This window comes from Falco peregrinus, chromosome 6 (assembly GCF_023634155.1).
Source record: "Falco peregrinus isolate bFalPer1 chromosome 6, bFalPer1.pri, whole genome shotgun sequence".
Lineage (NCBI taxonomy): Eukaryota > Metazoa > Chordata > Aves > Falconiformes > Falconidae > Falco > Falco peregrinus.
Window position 1 is genome coordinate 89,727,023 of NC_073726.1, and position 14,333 is coordinate 89,741,355.

At 48.3% G+C, this 14,333-nt stretch overlaps 1 protein-coding gene across 1 annotated transcript in view; it reads left to right on the forward strand.

The window, feature by feature from the left end:
* Nucleotides 1-14,333, forward strand: part of VANGL1 (VANGL planar cell polarity protein 1) — a 46,316-nt gene that overhangs the window by 12,377 nt on the left and 19,606 nt on the right. Inside the window, exon 4 of the mRNA XM_055808129.1 lies at nt 833-1,440. Coding sequence (XP_055664104.1) covers nt 833-1,440 — 608 coding nt within the window. The remainder of the gene's footprint in view (nt 1-832; nt 1,441-14,333) is intronic.

Consider the following 14,333-nt stretch of genomic DNA (forward strand, 5'->3'; position numbering starts at 1 on the left):
ATATTAGCTAGGGAGGAAATAAGACTTTCAGAAAACATAATGTAGCCTGAAGCTTGACTATATGGTGACTGTATTTCAGGTAAGCTTCTTTGTGGCTGAGTGGCTTCTGACAATGTCCTGGACCAGAGCTACTTGGCAGTCTTAAGATCCTCTAAACTTAAAGCCCCATACCTGAAAATATCCTGTGTGACCACCTGTGATTTATTGCCTTAACTAAATTTTTATTAGAATGTCAGGTATTGAGGGCAGGGCTACTGGAGAGGAGAATAAAAGAAAACAAAGTGGAGGAATTTGCTGGAAGTGTGGTTGCTTCTGTTACAGATGGCAAAATAATGTGTGAACATGTTTTTGATTGTGTAACAACAATAACTGGCTTGAAACACTCAAATGAGAATTTCCCTTCCAGGTGCTTCTGTGGTGCACTTGCGCTGCAGAGTGTGTAGGCTGGAAGAGCGCTAGTGCTCGCCCTGCACATGGGAACTGATGATTACTGCAGTTTCCAGGAGTTATGTGATATTACTCGTTAAGTGTGCTGGAAGAGGAACCTCTGGGGTACAGTGAGTGGCATAGCAAGCTGAGCTACCTGCTCTACAGTTACAGGGGTTTAACACCTAATGTTTCTAGTCACTGGTTTGAACAAGTTGCTATTGTTTCCAAACTTTTGCTAGTTTTCAGGGTTGACTATCCAGTATATTGAAGGTGTGGGTTTTGCTACATTTTTTTTCTGGGACTTAAGTCTGTTGTAGCAGTCTTTTTCTGAGCAATAAAAATAGAAGACCTGGAAGGAATAATCTGATTGTTTCAATATTATTTTTATCTCTTCCTCCCTCAGGATGACAACTGGGGTGAGACCACGACAGCAATCACAGGCACCTCTGAGCACAGTATTTCCCAGGAGGACATTGCCCGGATCAGTAAGGATCTGGAGGACAGCGTTGGGTTGGACTGCAGACGTTACTTGGGCTTAACAGTGGCAGCTGTTCTCGGACTCCTTGTCTTCCTTACCCCCATTGCCTTCATTCTGTTACCCCAGATCCTGTGGCGGGATGATCTGGAGCCGTGTGGTACTGTCTGTGAGGGACTGTTCATCTCTGTGGCGTTTAAACTCCTCATTCTTCTGATTGGGACCTGGGCTCTGTTTTTCCGCCAGCCCAAGGCAGACATACCGAGGGTGTTTGTGTTTCGGGCCCTTCTGTTGGTCCTCATATTCCTGTTTGTGTTTTCCTACTGGCTCTTTTATGGCGTGCGCATCTTGGACTCGAAGGACACCAACTACCAAGGAATAGTGCAGTATGCGGTGTCTCTGGTGGATGCTCTGCTCTTCATTCACTACCTGGCCATTGTGCTGCTGGAGCTACGGCAGCTGCAGCCCATGTTCACTGTCAAGGTAGTTCGGTCAACGGATGGAGAGTCGCGATACTACAGCTTGGGGCACCTGAGGTAGGTCCAAGCCCTTGAAGACCAGCAGCGTAGAGAAGTGTGGCTATGCTGTGCCACAAACCGTCATCTGCTTTTGTACGTGTGATGTTGCTGGTTTCTGATTCTTCCCCCAGGGGTGTCCTAGAGTCTCTCCAAAGTTACCAAACTGAATCTCTCATCTCTGTGCGTGCGGGAGAGGTTGGCCCTGCTTCAGAGGGTCCGGTGCGTTTCTGTAAGTGAGAAGAGCTGATGGCACAGCTTTCACTTGGTCGTTGGGCTAAGCCTGGTGAGGTCTTTAAGATCTTTTTCTAGGCTTCTTGCCCTGTCTCCTTGCTGGAGGAGAGGGGAGAGGCTTCCTTGCGTAGCCATGTCTGGCTTGCGCTCTTTGGCTGTGCGGGCCGGGTGCCACGTTGAGAGCAGCCCTTTGGGCCACGCGGAGCACTGCTCCTTGGAGCCACCTCGCAGCAGGCTAGTCCGTGTGGCAGGGGCTGGGGGAAGGAGCAAGTGCCCGGTGTGAGAAAGCATTCAGCAACCTAATTTGTTGTTGAAAACGTCTGTTAGCCCTCGTTGCCCTGTGCAGCCAAGAGTTGTGCGAGGAACGTGGATGAGGATGTTCCTTGCGTCGCATTGAGCAGCGTCATTTGGAGCCTGCCTACGCCTTTTGCAGCTGGTGGAAATGCTCGTTCAGGTGTTGGTGCTCTGAAGCCTGCTGCTGACACAGGCTGGGGCTGCCTTGAAGGGCTGACCCGGGCATACACTGGGATCTGAAGGCTGATTCCAGTGACGGGGGGGGGGTCTTTCCTTGTTTCCAAGATCAGCGTTTTTCTACAGTTTTGTGTTGGCTTGAGGGAAATTGCATTTTGTCCTGCTGAAGCAGTTGCCTTGGTGCAGCTAAAATCTCCCAGCACTTCAGGCATTTAGGAATAATATTTTTAATGAGTACTGAGGCACATGTAGGTGCTTTTGGGTGGTGTTTTTTTTTTTGGCAGTGCTATGCTGCCTCTAGTTTGGTTTTGTAGCTTGATGTGCTTTTTTTTGCCATAGGTATGGATCAGTTTGCTGGGTCAGATGTATCTGGGAGTGTTTGGGAGCAGTGCGATATCCATAGGTATGACAACGTGCCTGCCTGCTTCCACCTTCCTGCTGGGGTTAATGCTTTCCTCAGCAAAGGTACAAGAAGCAGCAGGTGTCTCAGTCTCCTTAGTATGTGCCCTGTGAAGCTCTCTAGAAATCTCTTATTTCCTGTGCCCTGTGAAGCTGGTAGCTGAGCTCTGAAGATGATTCCCCAGACCATATGTGCACTTAAACATCTGTTCTGCTTATCCTGTCCAGACCCCTATGGCATGCATATCTGTTGCAGATGGAGAGATTAGTGTCTGCTGGTTTAAGTGGATGTAGGAACAGTCTCCTGCAGCCATTAGCTTAGCAATGGAATTGCTTTGAAGCAGATTTAGTGGGTGAAGCTCAAATCTGGGAGTTGATTCCTGGATGTTGTTTCTGGTTTAATGGAAGAACTCATGGCCTTTTGGGTGAACTAGATCTGGACTCTGCTGTATTTTCCTTCTCTGTAAAATGTGAAGGAGAGCCCCTCTTCTGTAATGGAAGTGTTCCCATGGATCTAATGTGGAGTCACCTTCAGGGTTTTAAAAAAAAAAAAAAAAAAGAGCTAATCTCTGTTGGTTTCCTTGTGAAACCAATTTATTTTCTTTTTTTTTTTTTTAAACTTAGAAATTCTTCTGTGGTGACAGATCCAGCATAGCCTTTAAGACTAGGGAGATGGAAAGACTACCAAAGAGTTCCCCTGCGCCACAGCTTTGTGCCTCGAGGTGTGCCAGGGCGGTTCTCTCGTAAGTGAATTCTGCACAGAAAGTTCAGCACATGTATGTATATACACATGCTGTGCAGGTTTGGTTTGAGAGAGTTTGCTCGTTGCTTGGTGGTAGTTCATAGGTTTGTGTTTGGGGAATTAAGATCCTATACCTGCCAAAGTCTGCATGCCTGGCATTAACCATGTACTAATCTTGCCAGTGGAGGCAAAGAATTTGCTCTAAAATCAAAGCCTATATATTTAATAGCATTTGTTAGAAACAGCATTCTCTCCAGTTCTCCTTCTGCAGCAGGGTTTTGAAGTGCCTTGGGTGATGCAAGGGCAGCAGAAAGCTGTAAAACCAGGGTGAAATCTGAGATGTATGAAAATTAGTAACTTCTCGTTTGTTGGCAAGCTGATTGCAATTTTGTTTGGCATATTGAATCCAAACCATGCGGCATGTAGATGCTTCAGTGTCTTGTGTTACAGGAGAGTCTCGTCAAACATGTCTAATGATGGTAAACTAGTGTTGCTTTTTCTTTAGTTTCTGGCAGATTAGTATAATGTGTGTTTTGAAGCCTGTGTGTCTTTCCATCTTTACTAATGTAAAGGTAAAACTCTGCAAGTTTGGTCAGTGGCCAAGTGTCTCCCGTCTAAGGGGGAGTTCATTCTTTCCCCCTCGCTTGCTACAAGCAACAGGGAGAGTCACTGGTGCATAAGTGGTGAGAGCTGCTGGTCTTGATCCAGAGTGTTGTTCCAATGTGACAAACACTGAGAAGTGAGTGCAGGTGGCATCTCCTTCAACTTCTCAAGGCTTAGGATTGTGTGGTATTGATGTAAAACATAAGAAATTTGGGAACTTCTGAACATCTTTGCAGCATAATTTAATGAAGCTGCCGTCAAAGTCTTGACATGCTTGGTGGTGAAATGCCAGTCAGAGTTGCAAGGGGCTGCCTTCTGCCTCTGGTTGGCTTTCTTGCTGGGGCTGGAGCGGGAGGTCTGCTGATGGGAAAACGCGGAGACATGCAAGGACAGTGGATTATTCAAGGAGGCTGGAGAAGCAGCCTTGGGTGTGCTGCAGAGGTGCTTGTAGCTAGGGTAAGGTATGCATATACTACTCATTGCTGCCTCTGGGCTCTCTACTTGCCACCTTACAAGCTTGCCTCACCCCAGCGCTTTTAAAGGGGCCTTTAGGTTGTGGGCTGCCACCTGGAAGAAGGAAGCATGCTTTCACGGGTATAGCAATCTGCCTGCCTCCTGAAATCAAAACCTTGCTGCCTCAGTCCAGCTTTTTGTCATCTTCGTGCTCTGAAATGTCTTAACCGATTTGCTCCCTGGCTGCCCAAGGAGTCTGTCCTCCTCAGCGGTCCAGTGTGCTCTGGAGGAGCTGGTGGCAAGAAGGCTCTTGACACATCTTACCTTGTTCAGTGTTGCTTCTTGGAGTAGCTCTGGATTTTCCACAGGAAAATTGTTGATATCAACCTTTTTAATCCAAGGTGGAAGCTTTCAAATTCAAGGTCTTTTCTGATGAGGTGGAAGGAGCTGCTGTGTAAGTATGAGGGAAACAGGCTTTCTGGGGGAGAAGGGAAGAAAACAATAGCTCAGCCACCCTTCTGGAAAACCATGTTTTTGCCAGGCAGGGTACGGACAGGATTTTCCACCCTCCCTGGCTCCAGACACAGTAAAGAAGCTCAAAGTGCTGAGTTAGGTATTCCACTCCACCCCTGAGGGCCCTCGGTCCAGGAGGGTAAGCATATTTGGGAGTAGTTCCCCAAATTCATACTATAATCAACCTATTAATAGGCTGGCGTGGTCCCACCCCCAGCATTTTGGCTGTAACCTTCCTTCTGGGAGACTTGACTGCCAAAACGAGCGCTCCTTTGGCATTGATTCAGGAGCTTGGGGGGGAGGTAAAAATTAAATTGGAGTCCCAGTGGATGTGGTGCCAAGTCTCAGCTCACTGACTGCTCTGCTGCTCCTGGAAGGAAGGGTTGCCACGGAGGAGAATGCTTTATGGTGGTATGAATGGGTAAAGAGCAGCGAATAGAGTAGCTGCAAGAAAGGTCAAGCCTGCGAAAATGCGAGAGGTTGGGTGGGAATGCTGGCAACACTTTTGAAAATAACAAGAAAGGGAAACAAAGGTGGGGGAGAGCGACAGTAGATAACTCTTCAGTTGCAAGGCTTATAGTTATGTGAGGCTTGGGTTTGCAGCTGAGGCTTTGGTTTGTCCCTACAGGCAGGGACACCGATGGCACCTGTCACCTACAGTACAGTACCTTCTGGATGGCTCAAGCTGAGTAGGAAGGATCTTGCTGGAGAAAACCCTCCTTTTCTGTAGTTAGGGTGCTAAACATATTCCCTTCCTCTCCAGTGAATACTCTTTCCCCACCCTAGAGCTTTGCTAGTCTAGACAGCTCAAGAAAATGAATGGCTTCAAACACGTGTGGTAATTACTGATCTTACACGTAGCCTGAATGCTGGGCTGCAGTACAGTCCTGGTTTTCTGAGGTTAGAAGTCTGAGAATGGGTCTTTCTCCTCCCCTTTGCTCATCCTTGTGGTAGGAATATGAGGAGCAGGGCCACGATAGTTCATCATGCATCAGGTTGTATGAAGCACTGAGAGTTTCAGTCTGCTTTTCTGTCCTTGCTGGTATGGGCTTTCCTTTGTGAGCCAGCTGGCTGGGAAGGCCTCCATATACCTTTGGAATCGGAGTGCGGACGCTGTGAGCTGGCTGATGTTCTCTGCCCGTCTAATCAAGAGAAGTTTAGTACTCAAATAGCAGCTCTGTATGGAAAAAGTCTGTTAGAGCATTGTCCGTATGTTGCCTGTACCTGTGTTGCCCATCTGCGTTTGGATGGATGTTTGTTGAACTGTGGTTTACAAATCTGGGAAGGGAGCAGCTGCTTCCTCAGAACAGGTACCTGTCTCTGAAGAGCCTGGACCTTCCCTGCAGGATCTATTGATAACCCTACTGAGAAATCGCATGGCTTACATTTGCTCACAAGACAAAGTAGATGCATTTATGTTTTGTGGAAGAGGAAAACATTTGGCCTGCCTCCCAGCTGAGCAGGAGGCAGCAGAGCAGCTCTTGCCTAGGTGGCACTGAGCCCTTGCCTTCAATACAAACCAGAGCTGAAACAGAATTGCACGGTAGAAACTGATGCTGCTTTTGTCCCGGCTGCTTTGGGTTGGCAGTCTTCTACCTGTTGAACCTGTTGCTTATAAAACTGATTTCTGGGCTGTCTGTTTATGGATCTAAACTGATGAGCGCTCTCGTCTGTGTCCCTTGGTGGCACTGGGCCTGTGTTCCCTAGCGAGGGAGTACATGGAGGGCTAAGGAGCGGGAATAAGCTGCTTCATACTCCAGCCTGTATTTGTAAGCCTCACACATCTGATCTTGCGACAAAGAGTTGTTGCTCAAATGTGCCTCCCCTTATCAAGGGTGAAATTTTTCTAATGAAGAACACCTGGTCACCATTGGAACTGTGCAGAGCGCTCTTGCCTGGAATTGTATCAACACTGCTCTCTGTTACGCTGTCCTAAAATCTCCCTGCCCCTCAAAAGGAAAGCTTCCATGGCATATAGACACCTTTGTTTCTGTTGCTAGCATGGTGAAATGTATCAGCTTAACCATGTGTATAGGCAGCTGGATCTCTTGCCTGAGGCAAGAGCTGCTGAAATATTGCTGTTTTCTGGTGGAGGAATTTCATAATGTGTGTCTAATTGCATCGGTCATTCATAGTGTGACTGATCCCATGTGCTTGTGAGCTATTTCTGTTTCCAGTCGGGCTGTCAGAAGTGGGACTGCAGAACGGGCATTGGCGCATGCTCATGCAATGCTGTACCTGCCCAGCTAAACCCAGCTGGGAGCACTCTGGGCTCCTGGGCTCTTCCTCTACCCTGTGTGCGGTTTGCTTGGTCTGTGTTCCTGGGGACTAGGGGAATTGCACTGACCCTCCTTTCTCCTTGGAGCTTCTTCAACCCTCACCATCTCCGTAGTCAGAAACACTGTGATGAAAGGGATTGAGCTGATGAGGTTTTTTTACCTTGTTCTGTGGCAAAGCATCTTATTAACTGTCCTGCTGCCTTGATCACAGGAGCTTCCTAGGATGGCATGTTCCACAGACTAGTGACTTTGCAGAGCAGCCCTGTCACTAGAGTCTCCAGCCTGTATCAAATTAACCATGTTCCTGAATGCATCGTCTCTGTCCTGAAGTCTGTACAAGGCACCCTGATGAGCATTTGTGTGTGTCCCACCCATCACCAAGCCTGATGAGCACCAGGCTGAATAGTCTGTCCTCCCAAGAAGTTCTGGGATAGCCAGCTAAGTGGGTGCTAATTACATCTGCAAGTGTGAAGCTCCTGAAGAAACTGAGTGTCTGCTCCAGAACAGTGTCTTTTATCACTGAAAGGTGTCAGACTTGTGACCTTCAAGCCAGTGACTTCCAGCACTTCACCTAAGTGGGTGTTTACAGCCACCGTTTTGCAGTTCATCATCTCTGCAGCTGGGCTGCTTCTCCATGCTCCCATTCCTGAGCTTGCAGAACTCTGTCCGCAGCTGTGTCCATGGGCAGTGGAGCATTAGCACCCTTAAAACGCCCCATGCTGTGGAGTAGCCATAAAGCAGGGACGGAAGGGCTGACTTGGGGCTGAACTAGTAATGACTTAATGGGAAAAGACTTCCAACCACATTCTTAGTCATTCTTAGTCACAGGCTATACCTTTCCTGCTCCTGCCTGTGTCTGCTGCCTGTCCTCTAGGAGGATGGTGCTGCAGGGGGCAGTTCACCTGTTGCTCTTGCCATGAGGGTATCCATGGAATTGCAGAAGGGAATTTTCCAGTAGTCTCTGAAAAAAAAATGTGTGCTGTTCCTTGCCAAGTAGGGAGTAGTCTCCTTTGATGCTCTGGGTGAGTTATGGGAATGGTGCCTTGTTCTGTTTTACGAGGGTCTGGCTGCTGGTGCATGAGGTGCATTGTCAGCAGAGTTCAGCGAGGACTTCTTCCTTGGGTCAGAGTGACACCTCATCAAGAGGATGTATGTTTGTGACGGTGGTGAACAGCAGGCTCCAGGAGTGCCAGGTGCCTCTTGTGAGAGGGGAGGGGAAAGTCCAGGATGGACTGTCAGTATCTGACTGCATGCACAACTCCTCTGGGAGTTTCTGATGTGGTAAAGCCTGGGCGTTCTTTGCTTTTCTGAAAGCAGCATGTTTTCCCGGCCTCTTGCCTTTCTGCTTATGCTTTGCAGAAGGTGTTATGTTATGGCTGTACACACAGAGCTGCTCCTTTGTTTTGATACAGATGACAGAGCTCAAGGAACTGCAGTGCCCATGGTCATCTTTCTACCACACTCTCCTCCCTTGTTTCATCCTGGGCTTTGATCAGCCCCAGTGCCCCTTTGTGCACACACCACCGCTCTCCTCCTTTTCACCGGGAGGAGCGTGGAGCTGGGTGCACTAGGTCACAACCCAGGTACCAGTTACATTGTGCTCCTGCAGCTGCACCAGGCAGCATTGGTGAGCGGTGCAGGGTGGTGGTTGTACCCTGGAGCAGTCTCACATTTTTTGAATGGTTAATACTTTAAAAGTTTACAAACCTACTTGTAATTGAAGGGCCCACTGTCAATTATTAATCCCCCTGGCTAGTACGGTATTACTTGGTCCCTGATGTGGAGCTGCTGGGCTTTGTCCTTTTGAAAGACATGGCGAGGAGGAAATGCCATTGGTTTCATCTGCAGGGATTTCCCTTCTTGTTGGCTCATCTTTCAAAATCGACACTGCCCAGAAGTACAGGAACAGCATGTGCTTCAGCCTACCCTGTACTTAAGGGGTTTGTCATGTAATTTCTTTACCCCTGCAGTCGGTGCCCTCCAAAGTGCCGGTGTGTACCACCCACAGAGACAGATGGTCTCCCTAAGCTGCTGAACAAATTCTGTGGCCATGAAATACTTTTATCTTCAAATGCTGAAAAAAAAAAAAAAAATCCACCCCCTCAACTTTTGACATCCATTTCTTGTGGTGAATGATGAAATACAAATATTCTGTGAAGGAGTTAGCTGTGTGCCCTTTGGGGGAATGGAGGAAGTTCACTTTTGGTTAAAAGTGCAAGAAACTGAATTTACAGTTCTTGTACAGCACAACCAACTAATGTCCAAGAAAACTGGAAGCTGATTTCTGACCCTACCCTACTGGAATAAGGATTTAATAGGGAGCTGGATGGTAGTTAAAGAAAATTATTTTTCTCACAAAACTGAGGGCGGTGATGGTGTTTATGACTTAATTTCTCCTTCAGCACTTAGTCCCCATAAATGAACCTCTGTGCTTAAATTCCCCATGTGCAGTTCAGGTCAAGTGGGGACCTCAGCTGATGGTTTGGGGAGAGCTATTCCCCAGCTGACAGCAGAACAGGCCCTGGTCCACCGTAAGGACCTTAGCTGTGGTTTGGGGGCTGCTGACGCTGGCGTGTGCTCTCGAGTCCTCACAGAGGGTCATCTGCATCCTGGTTGGGGCTGGATTTTTGACGCTCAGCTGTGGACCATATCACTATGGCCCAGCGCTGTTCATAGGGGTGCTAGCTATAAAATGAGGTAGCTCTTGCTTGTGCAAAGCTTGCTGGGGTGAGGCTGGTTGGGGGATGCCCCGTGGTGGAGGGATGCTTGCAGGGGGGGCTGGGCTGTAGTTCAAGAGAGCTGATAACTCCTCTATGTGCAGAGGTCTGGTAGCATCGATGTTGCTTCTTCAGGCCTGTCCCTGTAGGCTTGCAGGGAAATCATGCTCTGAAGCGTTGTGAAAGAAATCCTAGAAGTTAAAAGCTGCTGTATTGACTCAAATGGCAAACGCCATTCAAAGTCTGGCTGCGTTAATCTCGTCCCCTGCTGGGGGTCAAGTAAGAGGTGGTCCTCTTTCCTGAGAGAGCACCCTACCAGGCTGCTGTCGGAACAGGAGCTGAATACTGATGTTTCATGGCAGCTGCATCTAAATGGAAAGTCCTATTGCAGCACTGAAGTTTGCTGCCAGTAGAAGCTTTGAACGCTTTCTGTTGTTTCCTTGGAATTAAAGTTGCATTTCTTAGCTTTCACTTTAAAAAAACAACCAATTTATCTCCTCCACCCCACCCACCCACCCCCAAAAAAAACCCAAAAACCCAAACACAAAAAAACCCACCCAAACCAAAAACCCAACAACCCCCCCAACAAACAGCAACAACAATAAAAACTGCCACCCCACACTTAGTTACTTCATAGCTATTAATTTAACTTCAATAATTTCTTGTCTAAAGACTCTGGCCTTATTTGATGCGTGGTCAGGTTTTAAATTATCTTTTGAAAATGTAGGCTCTTATAAACTTCTTGCCATACCTGCCAGTTCCTGCATATATTTTATTTTATTTTGAGGCTCAGACTAACCAGAGGCATAGCATACATGTATGTTGGGAAGAGGAAATGCGTCGCTGTTGCGGGTTATGCTACTCCCAGGGAGTGGAAGTGGTAATCCAGGGTACCATACATTGCCAGCTGCTATGATGTTCCTGAGTGCTTGAGTGGGGCAATAGCTTGAGTTGGAGGCTAACGGGTACCCCGTAGCTCAGGATTTGGGGGAGACTGGTATTTCATCCCTTATGTCTCTGCGCTGAGTGCTTGTTTCACTCTTGCGTGCAGGGTAAGCTCCTGGTCTTGCTCCCGGCTGCTGTGTTCAGAAAGTAAAGCACGCCTTGGTGTCGTCCTGTCCCCACTGACTTGTTTGAAACTCCTTAAATCCTAAATACCACCTCAAGCGTGTAGAAACTTTTGAAAGCAGTTAAGCCTTCCTCATAAATACTCAGTGCACCCCTCAATTACATAATGTTTGCTCATAGTTTCACATCACTTCTTAAAACTAATGCTGCTGCAAAAAAAATATCCTGTCAACAGTCTGATCCTTCCTCACCCCTCCCAAAGAAATCTTGTCCGGTTGCACAGGGATCTGAATGCTGGACCTGGTAATTTGTATCTCTATGATCTGTGTAGCTTTATAGTCTGTGTGTTGTGTTGGTCTTCCTGGATTATCTAGCCCAGCTCCATTTCTGCAGCGTTTGTAACTGCCCTTCTGGTGCTTAAGGGTTACAAAAGCTTGTGGCAGAAGAAAGGTGCGTTGGGGCAGAGAGAAAGAGGCAGGACAGTATCTTCTCATGGTGGTGGTGGTTGCGTTGGAAGCAGTGCTGCTGCCGCTGCCTGCATGAGGAGACAGGTTGCGCACATGCGTTGGTGCAGTCTGCCTGCAGTCCTCCTTGGTGGTGCATGGCTCTTGGCAAAAGTGTGCTCCTCTGCTGAGCCTGGGGAAAGGAGAGCCTCAAGTCCTTGCTTCTTACATGCACAGCAAGCCTATGGGGACCAGCTGTGGCCTAAGCATAAGGGACAGGTCTTACGCCCCAGGCCATGTCCCTTAAGGCGCAGAGCCAGACACAGTGTATGTACCACATGGGTGGCAGCTTATTGCTGGGGGCTTGGTGCAGAGTCCTATCTCCAGCTGTGAGAGCGGACTCTAAGTTATTATCTTGAACCATGCAGGTCTGCTTCCACGGGGCTTGTTGGCCTCAGTAGTCTGCTCAGCTGCGGAGGTGTTGACTGTAAGATTGACTTCAGCAGCATCCCTGACTCTCTCAAACCGGTCATGGGTCTGTGTTGAGCTGGGTGCGGATAAGTGATGCCACTTGGGCTGCTGGCAGCTGGGTGCAACACCCATAGGTGCCCGCAGAAGCCACCTTGCCCCTGCTCTGTTGGCATCTGTGTCTGGCGTATGTGCCATGCTGTGCAGGTCCATGGGGACAGCTCAGCAGCAGCTTCTTCCCATCATCTTTTAACTTAAGTTGTCCCCTTTGTGCTCTTCTCTCACTGCCCTCCTTCCCAACCTGCCGATTTGCTCAATAGATTAAGGAAACCCTGCTTTGGTTTTGCCCCAGCATGAGCAGATGGTAGTTTCTTGTTTGGTTTTGGGGGTGTTTTTTTTTAATCTTGAATAAGCAAGTTAATATTTTCATTAGCTCCTTTGAGGATACCCCACCACTTTGCAAAATCACGGCGTGGAGGCAGACAGCTTGGTGCGCTGGCAGTGCGCTTGGAAAACCCAGTTCTGAGCAGCTACTGGATCCACCAGCTACAACTGCTTTCCAGATCCAATTCAGCTACTACTGGCTCCTGAGGGTGCTGGGTTGGGCTTGTGGTGTGGATGTCTGGCCAGGCGTTGGTTTGGTTCACTCTGGGTGTCTGGGACACGGCAGGTACGTGGCTGGGTACGGGCAGCTCCTTTGCTCTCATCTCTCTCTTCTCAGCGTTGCGGCAGAGCCTGAGGCAGTGAGGTGCTGGTAGCGAGGGCTCGCGCCCTGCTGGATGAGAAGGTAGCACCTTTGCCTGTTTGAATGTGTTTATGTATGATCAAAGTCAAGTGGATGTCTCTAGTTGGAGAGCTGCTGGGGCATCTGCATGTGGTTATTGGTGTCTGAGGAACTGGTTGAAATTCAGCCCAATCTGTTAGTGCCTGAAAGCTGCTGTTGTCCACTGGCTAATCCGTGAGCTATACCGTTTGGATTTAGTGGTTCTGCTAGGTATCAGCACGGTGAGTAAGTGCTTGAAAACACCCACCCACACACACACTGTTCCTCTTGGAGAAGCAGTCTTGGTGTAGGAGGATGCGAGTGGTTTGCTATGGAGCCTGCTCTGCTGGCAGCTGCCTTCCTCAGCCTTCTGGGGGAGGTTTGTCACGCCACGTGCTCAGGCTTTCACAAGCTGCTCTTTCAGATGCTGCCCCTGAAGCTGCTCTTGTTGTGTGCTCACGTACCCGTCCGGACGGATGGGCTGAGGTAATCGGGGCAACGCACCCTTGCCGCGTGCTAACAGACTCCCCTTTGCTGTTCTGTGTGGGGCTGGAGGACAGCCTTTCTGGTTACCTAGGCTGACCCATTGCAATAAGGGATCCTAGAATGGCATACAGGGAATCTGGGAAGAAGCTTAGCCTTACTAAGGGCTTAAGTTTTTCCTTTCTTGTGAAGAGAGTCCCCTGCCTCCCATAGGAAGCTCTTCTGGTGATCCAGGACCTCCATGGTTTCTAAAATTCACGCTAGGCTTTTACAGCTCATTTCTTCATTTTCTGTCTGTTGAATATTCATGTCGGGGGTAACAAGTGTCCTTATGATCTTTGCCTCCCTTGGCACTGTATGCCATGAGATGCTCACTGTATTAATGAGGGAGAGAGCTGTGGTGCTGTCACAGCATCTGACCTCAACACAGTGACTGTCTTTTCCTGGTAAATCGTATTATTGGACCTTTTGGACCACTCTTTGATTGAGAGGATTGCACCCTCCTTCTCTTCTTCCTCACTATGTATTACCACTAGTGTCTTGTGGTTTTGTGCTGGTTAATTGTACTAGCTGCCACCTTCAGCTGTTGGAAGTGACGGCAGTGAGGCTGTTGAGAAAGCGTTCGTTGAAATTTGAAGTTCTGCCAATAAAGGTGACTGGGAAAAACATTCAGCCCATGTGCTGGTACCCTGAAGACTGGTTAACTTCCTGAAGTATCAGGCTGGAAGGTTTTCCGGAAGGAGGATTGCAATGGAAGCATACCTGTGGGTTTACAGGGGGTTTGTAGCTGCTTGCTAAAACTTAGCACTCTGTACTTCTGTAGCAACATCTCAGTACTGGCCTGGGAGTACTTTTAGAGGGTTCTTCAGGGACGCTTAAGTAGTTTGTTTGGGTCGTATGACATAAAGGAGTGAATTCGCCACCTCCACCCCACCCCCAAGTTTGGTCATACTTTCCTGTAAAATCCTGTCTTTTAAAAGCTCCTCTTTCCATACTCAAAGCTTCTTTTCCGAATAAAAAAAGATTCAAACGTAACAGCAACATTACTAGTAGACTGGCAGGGGTCCTTTTCTCTTTTGTGCATACCCCGGAGGGTTTTGGCTACATTGGTCTTGAGGAAAACAAACAAAAAAGTCCCAACCTGAAGATGAATCCTGTGCTCCCCCTCTCATTCAGGAAATCTGTATGTTGAAATCCCTTCGGCATCAGCAGTGAACTACTGTATTGCCCAGCTGGTGTGTTGATTCTGGTTTTTGTCTTGCAAATCATGAGGCTTGG